General features: G+C 45.7%; 1 protein-coding gene across 11 annotated transcripts in view; it reads left to right on the top strand.

The window, feature by feature from the left end:
- Positions 1–18,459, top strand: part of PATJ (PATJ crumbs cell polarity complex component) — a 302,489-nt gene that overhangs the window by 42,593 nt on the left and 241,437 nt on the right. For all 11 annotated transcript variants that reach the window (XR_011438912.1, XR_011438911.1, XR_011438913.1 and 8 more), the window contains exons 13-15: positions 2,548–2,621; positions 4,641–4,697; positions 14,176–14,310. Coding sequence is in view for 8 of the 11 variants with exons in the window: in XM_070267562.1 (XP_070123663.1) it covers positions 2,548–2,621; positions 4,641–4,697; positions 14,176–14,310 (266 nt within the window). In the remaining 3 variants the exon portion in view is untranslated. The remainder of the gene's footprint in view (positions 1–2,547; positions 2,622–4,640; positions 4,698–14,175; positions 14,311–18,459) is intronic.

Genomic DNA, 18,459 nt, shown 5'->3' with positions numbered 1-18,459 from the left:
GCCACGGGGCTGGCTCCAGCTTTGTCGCTTTGTGCTTCGATGCCTCGCTGCCTTAGTCGACTCCGTTCTGCAGCAGGTCGCATAGCAGCTTTGCATGGTTCCCTGCCAGCGGCGCCTGGGAAGCCTGCCAGCTGAGTGAGGTGGAGTACTTAGCGCCATCCGTGTGCTTGAGCGGCTCTGGCTGCTGGCTTTGATTGTCTTGTCTCAGGAAGGAATGGCCTAAGGAGGGAGTAACCCCTCGTTCAGGCTGAAACATTCCCTGTGATTTGGAAATTTACCTTGTTCTTTTGGACCCACGTAGGTGGCAGTTGATCTTTGCTATTTGACTCTAAGTGAACCCAGGTGGATTTTCAGTAAACTGTCAAGCGACACTCAAATACATTCTGAAGTTAGAAATACTTTTAGAAATATTTTATCTGCTCTTTTGGGATCAACCTCACTGTGTGTCTTTTTTCATGAATATGTATAGTTTCAGCTTGAGAGTAAGACCAAAATCTTCTAACTGCTGGGAAGTTAGCTCTCTTTTTTCTTGTTGGGGAGGAAAAATTTTCCCTTCTTCCCTTCTAGGTTCTGTGGCTGGTCTAATAGTTACAATGGCATAAGACAGATTAACAGCAGAAAAACAAACTTAACTGCATCTAGGAGCTCCATAAAAATATGAGACCCCAGGGCAAGTCGGGCAATTGAGGCTTGTGTGCCATCCTGAGCTAAGGAATGCGCCAGGGGCCAGGGCCTCCGAGGGGGCAGGGCAGTGCACGGGACGGTAGGAAGAGAAGATGTTTGCCCTGCCTGCAAAGTCTTTCCGATAAAACATCATCTCTGGTAATGGTTCTTGTTCTGGGACAGGGCCTTTTTCTAAATTCTTTCAGGTAGTTGAGGGAGAAGTAAAAGCTTTTCCTGAGTCTGCTGGGTCTTGATTGTCTTCAAGACCCAAAATAATCCACACGCCAAAGTGGCATGTTTTGGGGTGGCATATTCTGCTCCCCTTCATTGCCATTGGAATAATTGTTTCAGATCATCATACTATTCATTTTTTGATCATTTTGTGTAGCTCAGGATTTATCGAGCTGCTGAAAATAAATTAATCTCTTTCCTCTGGTACTTAGGCTTTTGTGCTGTGCTTTCAAACTCGTGACAGTGTGTGCTCTCATTGTACGACTGAAAGGTAAAAATATAGTTGAAAGAATTACAGGCAAAACGTCAACATTAGTATACATGTGTATGAAATATCATCTTTAAATATCATGTTTTTAAGCTTACAATTCAACAGTACATTGCAAATTTTGTTTAAATTAGCTTCCCAGATAAGAAACTGCTGCCCGGAAGAAATACAGCAGGCGAGATGGTAGAACTCTTAATGTAATTTCTTACGGAAACAGTAACAGGAGGAGGTACAAACGTGCAGGGCCCACATGAATGATATTTGTTTTCAATGGGATCTTTGGTTAATTATTCCCAGAATGTCATCTAGCATATCGGTTAATATTGTTATTTCATGGATCGCCTTTTGTGAATCTGGTAATTTAAGTTCTCTGGTGTTCATTGGTCTTGGTCTCTGATTTCTGAGGTTAGCCTGCTTTACCTAATGATTGAATTATGTAATTAAGCGTTATGTGCGTCCAAGATGAGCTGTCCGTGCCGAAGATGGGAAGAGCTGATATTGCAAGTGATGTTTGATTTTAGACAGATGGCATTGTCAATTGTGATAAGTATTCTGTGACTTGTCCAGTCTTGTGACAAAACGGAGAGAGTTTTTCTTTAACTTAAAAAAGGTGGAGGTTTGTTTATTTTCTGCTACTACTATGGGGTGTAAGTTGAAATTATAGTTTTAGTTCTTTGACTTCTGCCTATTAGGCATTATTCAGACTACCGACTGCACTGAGCTTCCGGCTAAGACCATATTGGGACAGGCAGGACACCTAAAATCTGTCTTAGCTCTTTACTTATCACAAAAGACCCGAGGAAAGTAAAACCCACAAAAGTAAAACCCAAGCTTCTGTTCTGATAAAGCTCGTGCAGCTCACTGGTTGCATTAAACCAGACAAGCCTTTCTGTGGCCCAGTGGAAAGTCTGCGTGGGCTGTGCAGTGTGCCTAGTCGACAGGGGAGATCCTGATGAGTTTTTAGTTTTCCTGTGGGTGAGCGGAAGGTACTACTTCGAAGTGATCAACATTTAAATTAAACCCTTGTTTGTCCTAACATATTATAAAGCAAATCCAGATGCATTTTACTTGTACACTGCAGGATGTTTACATATAAACTGTATATAATTCAAATTTCATTTATAACTCATCATTTCCGTTTCCCTTTAAAATATTCCTTCCCAACGAAAGCCCCTTCGTAATTTGGTCGCAGCCGGTCCTTACATTTCCGTTATTCTTATAAGTCACCTCTGTTTTACTTTACCCGGTAGAGCTCAGTTAATGCGTTTTCCTTTTTATTCATTTCCCATTTACTTACTGAAACTGCACTCTAAGTGAAGAATTTAGTAGTTAAGTGTGTTTGGCTCACAGTAGCTTCAACATTCTTTTTTTTTCTAATTCTGAAGGAGTCCCAGACTTTCCAGAAAATGAGCTGAAATCCAGGTGGGAAAACCTACTGGGCCCTGATTATGAAGTAATGGTATGTTAAACCTTCTAATAAAAACGCTCACGGCTCACTTCATGTCAGGCTCCTAACACTACAATTTAAAGAAATGGGAGAGTCGAAGAATCAGCCTGCCTTTATTTTTTCCTCCTGCCTTTCTTCTCTTTTGGATCAATCAATTCTGTTTTTTTTTTTTTTTTTTTTTTTTTAGCATCTTAAGCTGTAAGAACGGTTAAGGACTGCACACAAGTTTCAGTTACAATTAGCAGACACTCAGTCCACGTTGAAAACATTTAAGTCGACAGTAGGCAGAAAAATGTGAGAGGAGAAAGCGCTGGCCTTTAAATTTATAAGCTGTATCAGCTGCTTAAAATCGCTGGCATTTTTATGATTGCTTTTATGATCTGTTTGTTTTATTGTACACTGAAAGGGCTGTGGATATTAGTCCTATGTTTCACAAAGAATCTTACAGTTTTATGAGAAAAATGAAAGAATGATTATCAGATGTATCTGGGAGAACAGGAAGTAATTTAGGTTGGTATAAGTTTATAGAGCCAGTGGTCCATTAGACTTCCTTTCACCTGTTATTAGATTCATCGAGTGAGGGACTGGTTACGTTTCCCGGTATTAATCCACATGAGAGCAGAAAGCTATGCTTAGACAAGACTCTACAGTGTTCACTAAATGCGTTAGTAATCACACATTCTGTTGAATTCCTGTTGTCACTCACATTTCTGACATATGTTTATCATTAGTACTTGGCTGGTTGGAGATTCTTTTCCTCTTCTTGATCCAGAATATACAGCCACTATCTATTGTCAGAATTTCCCACCGTCATTAGGATGAGTCAAACAGTCCACACTTTCTCTTCTTGCTAGTTTTGTGCTTGCATGTCCTCATGCACTGCTGCTTCTTGACTTCATAGATTTCGGATGCTGTGTTGTTACCAGGCTGTCCTCTTTGAGAAGCATCTGTCACCTGGCAGATGGCCTTTTCTATCCTTAGTGCTTTGATAGTCAAAGTAATTTGGCGAACCAGTATTTATAAACGGCCAATTTTTTGATGGGCACTTTTTGTTAAAATTTTGTCCTCCTTGTAACTACCCTTCCAAATTTCATTGATCACATGGTGAGGTCGTAACAGAGGGGCCAGAAAGAGGAGACAGAATTTCAAGTTGGAAGTTTAAAGTGACAGCTTAGTCAGTGGAGTTGTAACTTGTTCTCAGGGATGAGGAGCAGGCAGGAGAAGCAAGGCAAGATGAATGCATGCACGTTTTCAGCGTTTCTTGTTTTATTTTCTTCCAGAACTTACTTATCTGCAGTGCAGTACTTTTAAAAACTTTAGTTGGGTCATTGTTGAGCTCATCCCTCCCTCCAGATGCACCCTATTTTATTAACAGCTTCCAGATGCAAGTCATCAGTATTTTACTTGCAAGGAATTCACTTCCATGGATGTCCGCCATTGAAGCTTAGAACAAGTTTCAGGCCAGGATTCAAAGCTCTAAGTATTCTGTGAGCTTCCCACCCGTCCAGGTCTTTCTGTCTGTGTCCTCGCCAGCTCCTTCTCCTGGGGAAGTGGTTTGAGCTTGCTGTGGAAAGTTGCATGTTTCAGTTTTTCCAAATTTGTCTGACTTTGCTGACCTTGCAAACTTTTGTTTTAAGGCCTGAATTTAAAAGTAAAAATGACCATACTCTTGGTTTTGTCAAAAGAATAAAATTTTTATGAATTCAGTATAATGGAGGATTATATTAAAATTTTAAGGATGATGGATTTTTAAAAATGGTATATGTATTTGCCCATTACCTTCTGGTTCAACTTCTAAATAATTTAGGAAAAAAAAGTGCTGTGGAGAACAATAAGAACAGAAAAGCAAATATTCTCTGAAATTTTACATTATGCGTTATATTTATGGATTTTAGAAATAGAGAAAAGAGATTAGAGTATAGGTCTGATGGAATTATCAGTATGTTGGTTTTTCAGATTTTTTCAGGAAACTTACAAAGAAATAAAGTTATGCTTTTACAAATATTGGAAATTTTTTTGTTATAAATTTAGGTTGCTACCTTGGACACACAGATCGCAGACGATGCTGAGTTACAGAAATATTCAAAGGTAAGCAGTGTTTTAAAAAATGTTACCAGTTTTTTATTATTTGAAGAACTTTCTTCAAGTTCTTGTCAAAGAAACGAAATTAGTGCTGTGACCTAAGTTTCCAGAACTTCATCTCGGATGTCTCCTGGAAGTGAGGTGAGTTCTCGCCGTTGGGAAGGTGACAGTCAGATGTGCCTGGGGAGAATGTGGTCCCTTGTGCCACGTCCAGAAGCCAGGAACTCAGGTTCGGCTGCTGTGCCCACGGTCAAGGTGGCACAAGAGGGACCTTGTGCCCGCTTGCCTTAGCCTCTCAGGCGCGACAAGAATCCGTTTAATAGGTCTCCTGAGAATCAAGACCACAAGTGTGGGCTTTAAAACATCCTTCAGGTCCACAAGTTTGAGGACAGAAAAATGGTTTATCTTCTGAGTACAGACAAGGTTTTCTCTTGAACTTAAAAAACGTTATAGTGAAAACTTTATTTCTATCGGCAAAATGCCGGAAGGTAACTTTACAGTTTCCCCAACATTTTTAGTGTCCTCTCACTACAAATTAATTTTATAGTTGCTATTTTGGGCAATCAAAAGGCAGGGTAATTGAAACTTAGAGAAACATTCTAGATGGGTGTCTCAACAAATGATGAGAAGGGAAAGGTGTTGTCAGAAAAGTTTCACAAGTTACACTGTCATCCCCTGTGGAGGACACCAGCCGAGCTCAGCCTGAGCTCGGCTGTCACAGGCGGTGTTCAGAATGAGTTTTCTCTGTCCCATGTGGGTTTGGGAAGAGGTTATCTCTTTAGATAGTTCTACCATTTCCTGCTTTGAGTATTTGTGGGGAATTTTCTCTTCCATAATTTTATGTTATATGGACTATAATTTTACAGGTTTGAATTTTCAAGGCTGCCTCTGGAGAGTGCTGCTTTCCTTCTGAGCTTCCCTGCCCTCTGAGCCTGTATGGGCAGCTGCCCGAGCTTCATCAGACGTGCAGTGTGAAAGCAGCAGGGCATAGCTTATAGTTAGTTTTAACTTATTTACAGAATATCTTTATATTAGAGTAGAGCAGTCACTAATTACTGCATCGTCTAAATATGTTGAGATGGACTGAATTCAAAATGAGAGTAAGAGAAATCCCTCACCAAATGTCAGTTGTTATTAATTACTGCAGTACAGTTGACCGACTACGTGGACTCGAGAGCCCAATGCCTGAGTTTGAATTCTGGCTTAGCCACTCACTAGCCTGTAAAGCTATCTAAACCCTGTGTCCCAGTTTTGTTGTCTGTAAAGGGGAGATATTAATTGGTACCTACCTCACAGGTTCTATAGGAATTAAATATAATGTGCCTGGGGTAGTTGCGAGCACATTATAGCCTGTTGTTATTATTTTAATTATCATTCATATAAATCTGGTGCTTTTCCCTAACATTGTACTTTAATTTGCACTAAACTCTCAGAATTTGGTGCTTTCTATCAACCTATCTTCCAGCTTCCTAGATCCTGTACCTGATCTCCTGCAAGGGCCCATCTGCTGAGGCCTTGATTTTTGTCATTATTTTTTTCTACTATAGAATTTCTGTTGTATTCCATTTTAGATAATGATTCTTTTGGTGGAATTCTCAGTAAAAAAGAAATCTGTACTTGCCATCTTTTTCTCTATTTCTTGAACATGTTAATCATAGCTTCTAAAGACTTTAAATAATCAGTTCTAGTATCTGGATCAACTGTAGATGTGTTCCTATTGTTTGATATTGTCTCTAGTTATGTTATTTGATGTATCTCTCATCATGCCACAGAATGTCCAACATCATCTGTGCCAACTACAAAAGGACTTGGGTGATGCTCTCTCGGTCCAGAGGACTCACTCTTTCTTCTAAGAAGACGGCAGAGTGTGTGCGCATGTGTGTGTGGGGGCGGGTGCGTGGGTGATCGTCTGTGAGACAGGCTGAGGTACAGTTCTGGTTCAGACTCTGGTCTGCCTTTGCTCCTGGGACCCAGCCTGCCAGGTGTTCCACATGAGTCTGAGGGTGTTTACCGGTCCCTTCTCCCTGGGAGGACCTGACCTCCACTTCTGTCTCCTCGGTACTTTGGGGCTGCTGACACATCTTTGCTTGGCTCTTGGAGGTTTCCTATTAGCTTTTTGCCTCCTTCCCCACGTGCTGTCGGAACTCAAGATGTCCTTGGGGAGGCCATGCTCCAGCCAGGTTCAGTTCTTCATGTAGTTCAGCTTTACCTGTCTGTCCTGCGTTCAAAGCCGTAGGACCCTGTCTCTCCACACTATGATAAGTGAGAAAGGATGATAACTGTGCTTTGTGGGCGTCTTAAAGAACGGTGTTCTTTCTCCAGGCCCATGTTCTCTCTTTCCTCCGCTCCCCAGCTCCTTGCCACGCTCTTGCTCATTCCATCTTCTTTTCTGATCAACTTCTATGCCATGTGATGTGTGTGTGTACTCAGTGACTCTAGGATGGAGGCGCAGAAAGTCTGTGAGTTGAACAGACTTTCAGAACTGCCTCATTGAAACTCACCACTGCGTTCAGTTGTTCATTCCTTCATCCCTCAAGTATTTTGTAGTATCTGCTCTATGCACGTCCTCTGCTGGTGCTGGGGTTTCAGAAGAGAACAAATGGGAAAAGAATCCCTGCCCTGTAGAACTTATGCTTTAGTGGGGGGAGATGGAAATAAGTAAGTGAGTAACATAGAATGGGTGACGTGTGCCATGCGGAACGTTAGGCAGGGAAGGTGGATAAGGAAGTGAGGAGAGAGAGTGTTTGCGCTTTTAGGTGGGTTGACCAGGGAAGGCCTCATGAAGAAGGAGGCATGTGAGGAAGCACTTTAGGAGGTGAAATAAGCAGCCTGATTCTTCTACATAGATGAACAATAATACATATGTTGTACATGATTACATCTGCTTAATCTAGGCCCTAATTAATGTGGCTCAGCACCAACACGTAAGACTTGTTTGCGCGTGGTGGTTTTAGCTTCCAGTTGTATGCTTCTAGTGCCTTTAGTCTCTAACCTTTTAAAGCCTCCTTTTCTTAAATAAGCTATTTTGAAACATTTCATTGTTTAATTGAAATTTTGTTGTGGCAAAAAGTTTTTGTGCTGGAAGGAGGAGTTTCCCGTGACTGCACTGTCGTCTCTCCATGTTCAGTTGTTGGCTTCCATGACCACATGCCTGTCGCACTGGCACCATCCTCCTGTGTCACGGACATGAGAGAGAGGAGGGAGGTGTGCCTTTTCCACAGAACATTGTCAAGCACATTTACTTTGTTCTACGTTGATTTCTTAGTTATGAATGTCCACAGATTGTTTCTTTATTTTGATGAGCTGTAAACTTCTAAATCGCCTTATAATTGGGAGTTTACTTCTTAACTCAGTAGCCTCTCATTTCTCCCTACAATGTGTAAAGGAGACTTCAGCCTCTCAAAACCCATTTCACAGATGTGGGTCTAAGGTTTGCACAGCTTGACTGACTCGCTCAGATGACACTGCCACATAGCAGTGGCGGGTGGCAGCGTAGAGCGTGTTCACTCACTCCTCAAGCGTTTCCTGAGCTCCTGCTCCCTGCCAGACACAGGGCCGCCAGCCGCCGGGAGCAACGCAGAAAGGCCCGCGCCCTCCTCGAGCTTAGATTCTGGGCTGGGTGGGAGCGTGATCACAAGCCAGTGAAAATAACTCGGTAAGATGGTTGTAGATTCCACGAGGTGGTGCAGAGGAGCAAAGAGTGTGATGAGAGCTCCCTGGGCCGCTGTAGAGGGAGCCGCCAGCAGAGGCCTTGAGCTCAGGCTTGGCGGACAGAAACGGCTGAGCTGGGAGACAGGAGCAGCGGGTACGCAGCCGTGCGGGGAAGGGCTGCGTGCGGGAGGAGTGGGAGCTGTTTCTGTGTGTTGGTCAGGCTCTTTGCAGAGTGGGATGCTGTTAAATGGGGCTGGTGAGGAAGAGCTGGAGCTGCAGGCCTCGGGGTCCTCGGCCACGAGCCGGGAACACAGTGGAAGGTTTTGGACAGGCTGGTGTCGTGATCTGAGGTCGAGGCTGATGGGGTCTCCTCTGTCGCGTCAGCTTTCCGATGAGGAAACTGGTACTTCGTGGCTGAGGCTGGTGTTAGCCTGTAGATGCCACTCGATCACTGCCCACACCCACCATTCTTCGAGGGACTGTGCTTCAGGAATCCTCTGTGGGTGTTCGGGCCCGTGCGCTAGGTAAGGCTTTCCCTTGAGGTGGGTGGAGTTGTGAGGAGACAGGGAGGGGAGACAGGCTTGAGCGTGGCCGCACTGCTCCCAGGAGGCCGGTGGTCGTGACACAGGAGCATAGAGAGATGCGCCTTTGGGGACCGTCCTCTTGGCAGGCGCTCCCTCTCGAGATGATCGCAGGACCGTGAGCAGGAGCGTTAAGCTCCATCCAGTGGTGTTTCTGCGGCCATCAACGTGTGTGGAGAGAGCATAATAGTGTCCCCAGCCTGGGAACCAGAACACCAGGTCCCGTGGTCTGGATTTGACCAGACCAACGGACAGATTTCACTTTATTTCCTTCCGGTGATATTCTCTGAACCAGAGGGCATGAAAACGGGAGTTTCCCCCTCACTCTGATGAGCACATATAATTTCTAAGGTGAGGGATGTGCCAGGCCCTGCAGGAGCCGGGTCACTGGGTTACCAGGCCAGCTCTGCTTTAAACCGTCCTCTCCTCTGTTTCTCACACTCGCCCTGTTGACCAGCAGCTGTTTCCTCCTTCCCATTTTTAGTAGATGGAAACAGAGTCTGCCCAAGATCACATGCAGCTCGTAAGTGGCAAAATTAGGAAACGAGTCGGGGTGTCTGGTTTCTGAGTCTGTGCCATTCTTGGCTCTTTTCTTTTTTCTTTTGAATGGATAGTATGTGGAAAGACATAAAATTAAGCTATGGAAGTATGTCCTGCAAAAAATAAGCTTTCCCCCCATCCCGTGCCCTGCTCTCCCAGAGGCACCTGCCACTGTCACCAGTTCTCAAGTGTGTATTGCACACTTTGCTGCTCTCTTTTTGAGGTGCAAAACACAGAACCGGGTAACTACGGTTAGCAGTGGTTTCTTACTAGGGCAGGTGGCCCATAGAAACATCAGAGAAACTTTTTCAAAATATGCTGGCCCTTTTCTGCTCCTCCTCACCAATATTCTGATCCTGTAGGCTTGGGTGAGGTCCCTAAAGGAAATTGTGGTCCCTGTCTTGCCTCTGTCCGTGGAGAATTCTCGTCCAGGTCTTGCTACAATGCATTCTCTGTATTCATGGGAGGAGGTGTTTCTTCTTCAGGACAGTTGAAGGAGGCTCGTTGGGAGGATGGCATTTGAGTCACTCTGAAGAATGGGTTTGCAGCAATGAGAGCAGTGGGTTTTCCGGGGGGGAAATACCATGAGCAAAAGCAGAGAAAGGGTGGGCCCCGCGAAGTGTTAGGCCAGGTGTCGAAAGCTTGGATCTCACCTGGGCCAGACAGGTGACATGAGTGGTATCTAAAACGATGAAGGGCAGCTGACGCTTGGCCTTGGTGTTGGGTAACTGAAGAGAACCTTCAGGATACTTCCATACAGAAGAGCACGTAGCGTGCGGTGTCTGAACGTTCAGAATTAAAATCATAGATGGGTGAGAAAAACCAACATAAATCAAGCTGTGACGGTCTGGTCGATTGTCTTCACAATCTGAGTGAACGCACCCGATTTTGGAGGCCGTTGTGCTGCCTTTCACCACTAGTTTAGAAGCTGGAGCCTTGCTCTCGGAAAGTTTGTTATTTGCGGTAAATTTAGTAATTCTCCCCTCAATCTTTGAACATAAATGGCTATTTGATATCTTCAGACTTGTGTGTGTGTGTGTGTGTGTGTGTGTGTGTGTGTATCGTGGGGTTCTTTCTGTTCTATTTTGAGTTCATCTGTTTTGGAAGCATCCTCCCCATCCCGCTGACATATCTATTCTTTTCCAGAAGTTTTTTTCCTCCTGAAGCAACATCATTTATATTCCCTCTTGAGCATTTTGATATCTTGTTTTTGGGTCCTAAAAGTAGAGCTTTTAGGGAAATGAATGAGCTGTGATCTGTTTTGTGACCAGTCTCCCCACTCATGGGTCGAGGGCGTCTGGGTTCTTGGTCTCATTTGATCTCCATCATTTTAACACTGACAGTAAATCTCATGGTGGCCGCACCGTCCTTGGATTCATTTTCTTCTATCTTTTGCTTGTCATGTCAGCATCATGAAAATCCTGCTGCTCATTAACTTTGTCAACTTAAATAGGACCCCTTGCAAAGCGCGTGGACTGAGCATCAAGAAGCGTAACGTGCGGTGTGTGAAGGTGTCAGTCACCTGTCGCACCCGCTCCTGTCACTTTAGCCCTCTGCCCCCTAAGAACTCAGCATCCTGCAGGGTGGGCAGCTGAAGGAGACAGGGGAGGCGGCTGATTTGTTAGCTGCTAAAGCAGCTGGGACAGGCAATCCAACGGCCCTGCTCCCGCAGGAAGCCTGCGGCCGTGCAGCGGGGCGTCTCAGAGACCCGGCCGCGTTCTGATTCAGGTCCAGAGCTGATGTTAGATGAGCCTGTTTCAGGCAGATGGGTTTCGTAAACATTGTCTCTGGTTTATTTGTCCAGTGTGATTGCAGATGGAGCACCGGTGTCCTTTTCATGGTTTGAGTCTCCAGGGAGCATGTGGTGTTTGCAGATTCTGGGGGAAGCCTGGAAGGGCACAGCCCTGGGTCTGGCAGGGGGAGTCCCCAGGTGGCCCTGCCACCCTCTGTGCTCCAGCCTCTCCTGACTTCAGCTACTCTCTGGTTGTCGGGAGAGGGGTCCACCCTGCAGGGTTCTCCAGGGGGGGCTGGGAGGCAGATTGGGATCAGTTCTCTCCTTGATCCTTTCACTTGTTACAGGGTATGCCGCTGTCTAAGTCGTGGAGATCTCTGCACACAGCAATGTCTTCATCTTAATTTGGACACTTATTTCTATGCAGAAGTTGCCACCACCATCTACCCAGTTGCTCAGAGCACAAATGTAGCAGTTGTGCCTTTCCCTCACTTTCCACGAACGTCTCCCAGCAACCTCTTCTTAGGGCCGACGCATTCTTCTCCCTCAGTCTCACCGTGAGCATCCCCTCTCTGTGAAGCCTCCTCCAGCCAGCTCTCCCAGTGACCTCCCGCTGTGTCTGATGCCGCGCCCCGGCTCAGTCCTGTCACGGCACTCGTCGGAGTCGTCGCTGTTGGCTCCTCACGACCGTCTGTTGGTGGACGGTTCATTTACTTGTTTGCTGGCTCTGTTGCTTGCTTCCTGTCTGTCAGCCACTCTCGACGCAGTTCCATGGGGAGACTGTGAGAACCCATGTCTTTGACGTACCCTATAATTGCAGCTCATGACTCGAATCCGTGCACGTAGTTCATACCCTATAAACCGGTGCTAGATGAGATGCCCAAACAAGGTGTGGGTCAGGGCTGTGCAGGTCAGTGTCTAACTCTGAAGAAAAAGGGCAGCCCCGGTCTCTAGTGTTTGCCGAGCTCTGTGGTGCGAGCAGTCCCATCAGGGCAGACTTCAAGCTCCCGGAGTGACGTCCCTGGACACTGAGCTGGGAAGCGATTCACAAACACTTCATTTCTGCGGGCTTCTCCGCGGGAGCAGGGCAGTTAATTACCAGCCTGCTCACTGAACAGCTAAACAGATCACTGTCTCGTCCGTCTCTTTCAGCCGCCCACCCCTTCAGGGTCCTCTAAGTTCTTAGAGAGTATTTCTACCATACACATATGACAGGTAGAAGTCACTTCAAGGACATATATAAAATGTGTAAAAATAATTAGGAAGTGATGGATTTTGAGTACTTATTGCATTTATTTTTAATACTATTTAATTGTAACTGTGTAATTTAATTTTTAATAATGGCTATATTTAAGAACTGGCTTGCAGAATTCTTGAAAGTTGAACAGTCTGCTCTCTGAGCAGGCTCCAGTACACCGCTGGAGATGACGGTGGTGGACCCATGGACCACTCTGCCTGATGTTTGGCTCACGAGCAGAGGAGGAGGGGTGTTGGTGAGGTGGGCGGGTAAACTGATGGCAGAGACACTCTCTGAGAGTCTCTGGTCCCCTTTTCCTACCGGAGAGGGTACCCGATGTCTCCTTCCAGCTCCAGGTACAGGATTTGGTATGACGATTAGATGGGAAGAAAGAAATCACGGGGAGGGAACGAGAGTGAAACAGTCTTCGCCTCCCCTCAGAGTGCTAGGACGGTGGCAGATCCTGAAGAGCCTGGCGGCCCAGAGCCTCGTCCTCAGGAAATCACGCAGGGCCTGAGTCCTTCAGGCCTGTTCTCGGTCGTTGAGGTCTTGGTCGGCTGGACTGCTCGCCACTTCGCATTTGTCTGTGTGTCTGTGGTGGGTTGGAAGTGAGCTCGAGGTGGTGTCTGGGGCAGCCCTGTGGGGCTCTGGGGACTCAGAGCAGGTGACTCGGGAGGTCATGGCTCAGAGAGAAGGGGTCACCGAGAATAGGAAGCAGGGAAGGAGACTTGTGGGTGCGTTGCTACCTTGTGTAGGGTTTTCTTCTTGCCAAGTGTGCAGTTAGATAAACAGACTATTTTAGCACCACTCACCATCTTTGAGTTTATACGGCCACAACAAGGAACCATGAGCTCTACCCGAGAGGTCATGGGAACGGAGTTTGGCGAATGCCTTTGACCCTTAAAGCCAACAACACGAAGACACTCATCTCTTCACGTTGACGTTGGCTGGAGAGTCTTAACCCTTGACTCAAATCTGAGCCCATGTGAATCCTTATAACCAGCAGCAGCAGTCCTAGAGTAGAGCAGTGATCGCCTGCCTTATTCCACACCCATGCCTCCCTCCAGATTGGAAACTGTTCTCGCTTAGGTTGGTGAGGTGGAAAAGGACACCTTGAGCGAGGTACCATCTTTCATGGGTTAGTTCAGATAACATTTAGTGAGCCCATGTTTAGTGCCTGGCACTGTTGTAGCGCCTTAGGTTATGGAGAGAAAAGACACAGACTGCGCTCAACCAGGGGAGCAATGAAGAAAGTCAGAATTTTAAGCACAGTATGTGTGAGCTGTGATAGAGGTGTGCACGGGGTTCTCTTGGACCCCAGACAAGGCCCATCAACTCACCTATCAGGAAGGGCTTCCTGGAAGTGACCCTGCCTTGGTATTGAAGTGTGAGTGGAAGCAAGTTAGGTAATAAAGCAAAGCTAGAATGTTGCAGGGGATGGGAAGCCTGCAGAAAAGGGAAACAGAATACATACTGGCAACTGTAGCAAGTGCGGAGCACCTGTGAGTTGAATTAAGTCAGGACTGTGCATCTGACGCTCCATTCCCAGGGTTTCTGAAAGGAAAAGAGTGAGAACAGGAAGACAAGTGACTTCGTGTTCTACCTGAGGCTGGTTTTCCCATTTTTGTCCTCTGGGGATTTTGGTGATCTGACTCGAGAGGTGGGGCTTTCATGTCAAAATAATTGTCGATGGAAGATTAACAGCTGGGTGTGTCCCTGTCATGTTTGATATTATTGCTGCAGCTGCTGCCCATCCATACCCTGAGGCTTGGCATGGAAGTGGATTCCTTTGAAGGACACCATTACATCTCCTCGATTGCTCCCGGTGGTCCTGTTGATACGCTGAACCTCCTACAGCCAGAGGATGAGCTTCTTGAGGTAAAATTTATGAGGAAGAAAGTCACAGGGTAGGGGTTTCTAGGTTGTAGGAAAATGTATTCTCACCAGAAATCCACTGAGTTATGTTATCACCAATGCCGGTGTAACGTGAGCTATTTAGATTGAAAAATACTTGACTATAGTTAACAATACCGCATCGTATACTTGAAAGTTGCTAAGAGAGTAGATCTTAAATGTTCTCACTGCCCCCCACACACATATGGTAACTAAGATGATGGATGTATTAACTAACCTTATGGTAGTAATCATTTCACAATACATATGTAAAATCATATCATCACCTTGTACACCTTAAACTTACACAATATGTGAATTATATCTCAATGAAGCTGCAAAAAGATAAATAAAATAAAGGCAAAGAAAAATACTAACAGCCTATGTAATGACAAAGAAAGTAGGTACTATGCTTTCAGTTCATTTTCCCCATCTTTTGGGACTCCTGAGATGTGCTTTTGAGTGCTGATTTAAATGATTGACTAAGAAAAAAGCTGATGTCCTGTTTCAGTCTGATAGTGTAATTAGTATTTTTGTAAGCAACATTACTTTTAAGAATATAATCTTTGACCCTTGTTTGCAACATGTAGTCAGTTTCATTTGCAGGTTTTGTTGATTATTTCTGAAAAGCATTGGATCTGGACGACCTCAGGCTTATGCACTATTGACTGGTTTTCAGTGGTCTCCCTGGGGCTCCCTCCCCAACGTGGCAGCCTCCCTGGGCTCACTCTGGCTCCAGCCTCTCCTCAGTCAGAGCAGTTCTGGAGCACTTGTGCTTTTATGTGACTTTCCTGAGACATTTGTAGGCTGGAAAGTTTGGCAGTTGACACAACAAACAAGCCAAACAACATTGGAACCCTTAATTTTACAGTTGAGAAAATAAAGCACTGACTTCCCCAACTTTACACCCTGGTGGAATAATGGCTTTCATTCGTGTTTTCTGATTCCCATTTCACTGTTTTTTCAAATATATCACAGTACCTCCTCAGCTCCTAAACAAATGACATGGGGAATGGTCAGACTTAGAGAAGGCTGTGTAGACCAGGATTCTGCCAAGAGTTAGGATCCACAAGAAGCCCCAGGTTGGGTTTGATGGAATCAGCCTTGTAGCCAAGATTGGAATCCCCGGGCCTTGATTATAGAGGTTTCTTCTAAAGTTTCTTTGCTCACGGTGGGGTGACAAGGATAGCAGATAGGTTTTTTATTGGGTGCAGCTGCATGTTTTTAACACTGTGGCCACTTAGGGGAGCGTGTTGGGAATTCTGGGTTGGATCTTGAGGTCAGAAGGAAGAGTGCTCTAACTAGGGGTCAGATTCTGTCCGAAGCCTGGGAGAGCAGGCTGTCGGAGTCCTGTTTTAAGCCGTAGTAAGTTGCTTGTTTGTAGAGGTGTTCAAGGAATGATGTTGGGCTGCCTGTTGCAGGTTCAAGCCCTAGATTTTACTGCGTCATTCGTGGTTTTTATTTGCTTGATCATGTCCTTCTCCTCTGACGTGTAGGGCATGTGGCAGAGCTTTGTGGGTCTCACACATGGTGATCTGTAGGTTGCAGGCAATTTGGAAACCGTTTCTAAGAAAGTAGTTGTTAGGTATTAAGAAATGAGATTGATTTGTTTAGGAGATGTGGAAATATGAGTAAAAACTGATTTACTTCACCTTTTTCGTGGCAAAATATACATAACATATAATTTAGCACCTTAAGCATTTTTAGTGTATGGTTCAGTGGCATTCACTCTAATTCCCTACTGGCACATGGTGGGTGTTAGATGTTGGCCGGATGTGAGGGGCCCGAGCGGGTGAGCCCAGCCAGCAACTGAGCCCTCTGGGCCTTAGCCGAGATCAGGATCCCATGGGACAGACTAAGGTGTGGTGTGAGAAGCAGCATGTAGACTTGGTGAATTCGTATGCACAGATTTCTGGTGAAAGACGTGGGATAGGGAGAGAGGCACAGGAGTGAAGGAAGAGCTGCTTCTGGTTCTGAATTTGTCACAGCCTGGGGGTCCCTGGACGCGCCACTTAACTGTGAGAGTCAGTTTCTTCAATAAATACCTGCTTCACCCTGTGTACGTGAGCATCTAATGGACTGTCGTCCCTGTAAACCATGAGGCATTGTCTCACTGAGAGATGGTGGCAGTACCGTCACTGAAAAGGCGTCAGCAGTCTTGTAGGACAGGACGAGTGCAGATGGAAGGAAGGAAGGTAGGGAGCAGTACTCGTACAGCTTCGTGTCCTCTGTGGATGAGCACCTGTACACGGTTTCTGACCACAAAGTCTGAATAAGTGAGACTTGGCGGCACGGCAGAGGGTGTCAGGGCCTGGAGAAATGCTGTGAGCTCCAAAACGAACTGTGAACTCCAAAATGAAACTTGCCGCCTTCTGAGGAACCGAACGTAGAAATAAAAAATCTCCGTAAAGTTAGCCAACTAAACTCCTGAACTTGAAGTGTGCATGTGTGTGTGTGTGATGTGCTCCTTAGAGCTTGAAGCCAGAAACACAAATCGGTTTGGGGTTAGAACACTGCGCGGAGTCTGAGCCAGGGCCGCTGTTTACAGCAGCCGTAAATCCCCTCAGATGGGGCTGGCGCTGGGAAGGTGGCCAAACCCTTTAGCCTTGCAGAGCAGTGAGGAGGACTCCCAGGCACGGCCATAATAACTGGAGACAATTCAAATGAATAAATAATGAGCTAAATAAATACTTAAATCTACTCCAAGATAAAACCCTGAAATGTGATTTTCTGATCTCTTGACAGTGTGAAGCTCACACTGATGCTCGTGCGGGCAGATCCTCCTGGACTGGGTCGCGAGCTTTGTTTTTAGGGTAGCTGACCACCCACCGGGTGGGTTTTAGAGCTTTCCCTGCTGGTGGCTCCAGCGGGCACTGTGGATGTGGTGTGGCCAGTGACGGTGCCTCCCTGCCCATTTTTTGTGTGAAGATTGACTTGTTTCCAAGGAAAACCTCTCCGCAGTTTGCTGTCCTCGGCCCTCATCATCAGTCACAGTCTGGGGAGAGGATGTTGACTGCTCCGCTCGGGCTGGCTCCTGAAGCGCGCGGGGGTCTCTACCACGTGGTGACTCCTTAGTAAATAGTTAAGATGCAGGGAGCTTGTGTCTGGCCCGATGGCTAAGTGCCCGTGTTCCAGGCCTGACGGTGGTTCCCAGGGAGGGCTGCCCCAGGGCTCCGACAGCGGCTGACCGGGCTCTTCCCCGCCCCCCACACCCCGTGCTCCTGCTCCCTGAGCAATGACAGGTTTTGTGGACAGCTTCCTCCCAGGAAAGTCGGCCCTGCCCGTTAGCTGGACATTAGCACTGCACCTGTCAGAAATTAGTGCCAGAGCAGAAGTATCTTCAAAACTAATAATAATGCTGCTGAACCCCCCCAGGAAGGTAGGAGGAGTCAGATGTCAAAGGTTCTTTGTGACCTGGATTCTGTTCATACCTCAGCTTTTTTGGGAGTAGCAGACAGATCAGCTTTCAGTGACTTTTAGTCAGAACTGAGAGAGCTCCTGGAGCTAAAGTCATATATATGAAAAATTAGGATAGACTTTTTTCCTAAATCATTTTTGGTGCGAAGTATTGTTATTGTGCACCAAGAATAATAGGAAATTTAGGAAGTTTTCTGGTGATAAGCATTAATCATTAAGAAGAAATAGTTATCTTTTTGTTCTTTTAAACATATGCGATGTGTAAAATAATGTGAAAAGTAACACACTGCCTGTGCTTGACGGCCGTGTTGGTAGAGCTTGTAAGAGTGGAACTGATGCAGAGTTCTGTGTGTTTCTTTTCTAAAGAAGTGGTTTCTCTAGGATGGTATTATGAGTTTATGGCATGTGAAAGAAAGTTGTGAACTATTGCTAAATTGTGACCGCTGAGTATCCTAGCCTCGACTGTTACAATCGTTACAGTGTTACCTCTACCTTATAAGTTGATGGTTCTTAACAGCCTTAAAATTAGTGCTAAGGTCCTATCCTAAGAACCTGAAATCAGCAATTCCAAAAGTCCCATGCACCCCTATGTTCATTGCAGCATTATTCACAATAGCCAAGTCATGGAAGCAACCTAAGTGCCCAGCAACTGATGATTGGATAAAGAAGATATGGTGTATATATACAATGGAATACTACTCAGCCATAAAAAAGGAC

Source organism: Equus caballus, chromosome 5 (genome assembly GCF_041296265.1).
Source record: "Equus caballus isolate H_3958 breed thoroughbred chromosome 5, TB-T2T, whole genome shotgun sequence".
Lineage (NCBI taxonomy): Eukaryota > Metazoa > Chordata > Mammalia > Perissodactyla > Equidae > Equus > Equus caballus.
This window is presented reverse-complemented; position numbering and strand designations above follow the sequence as displayed.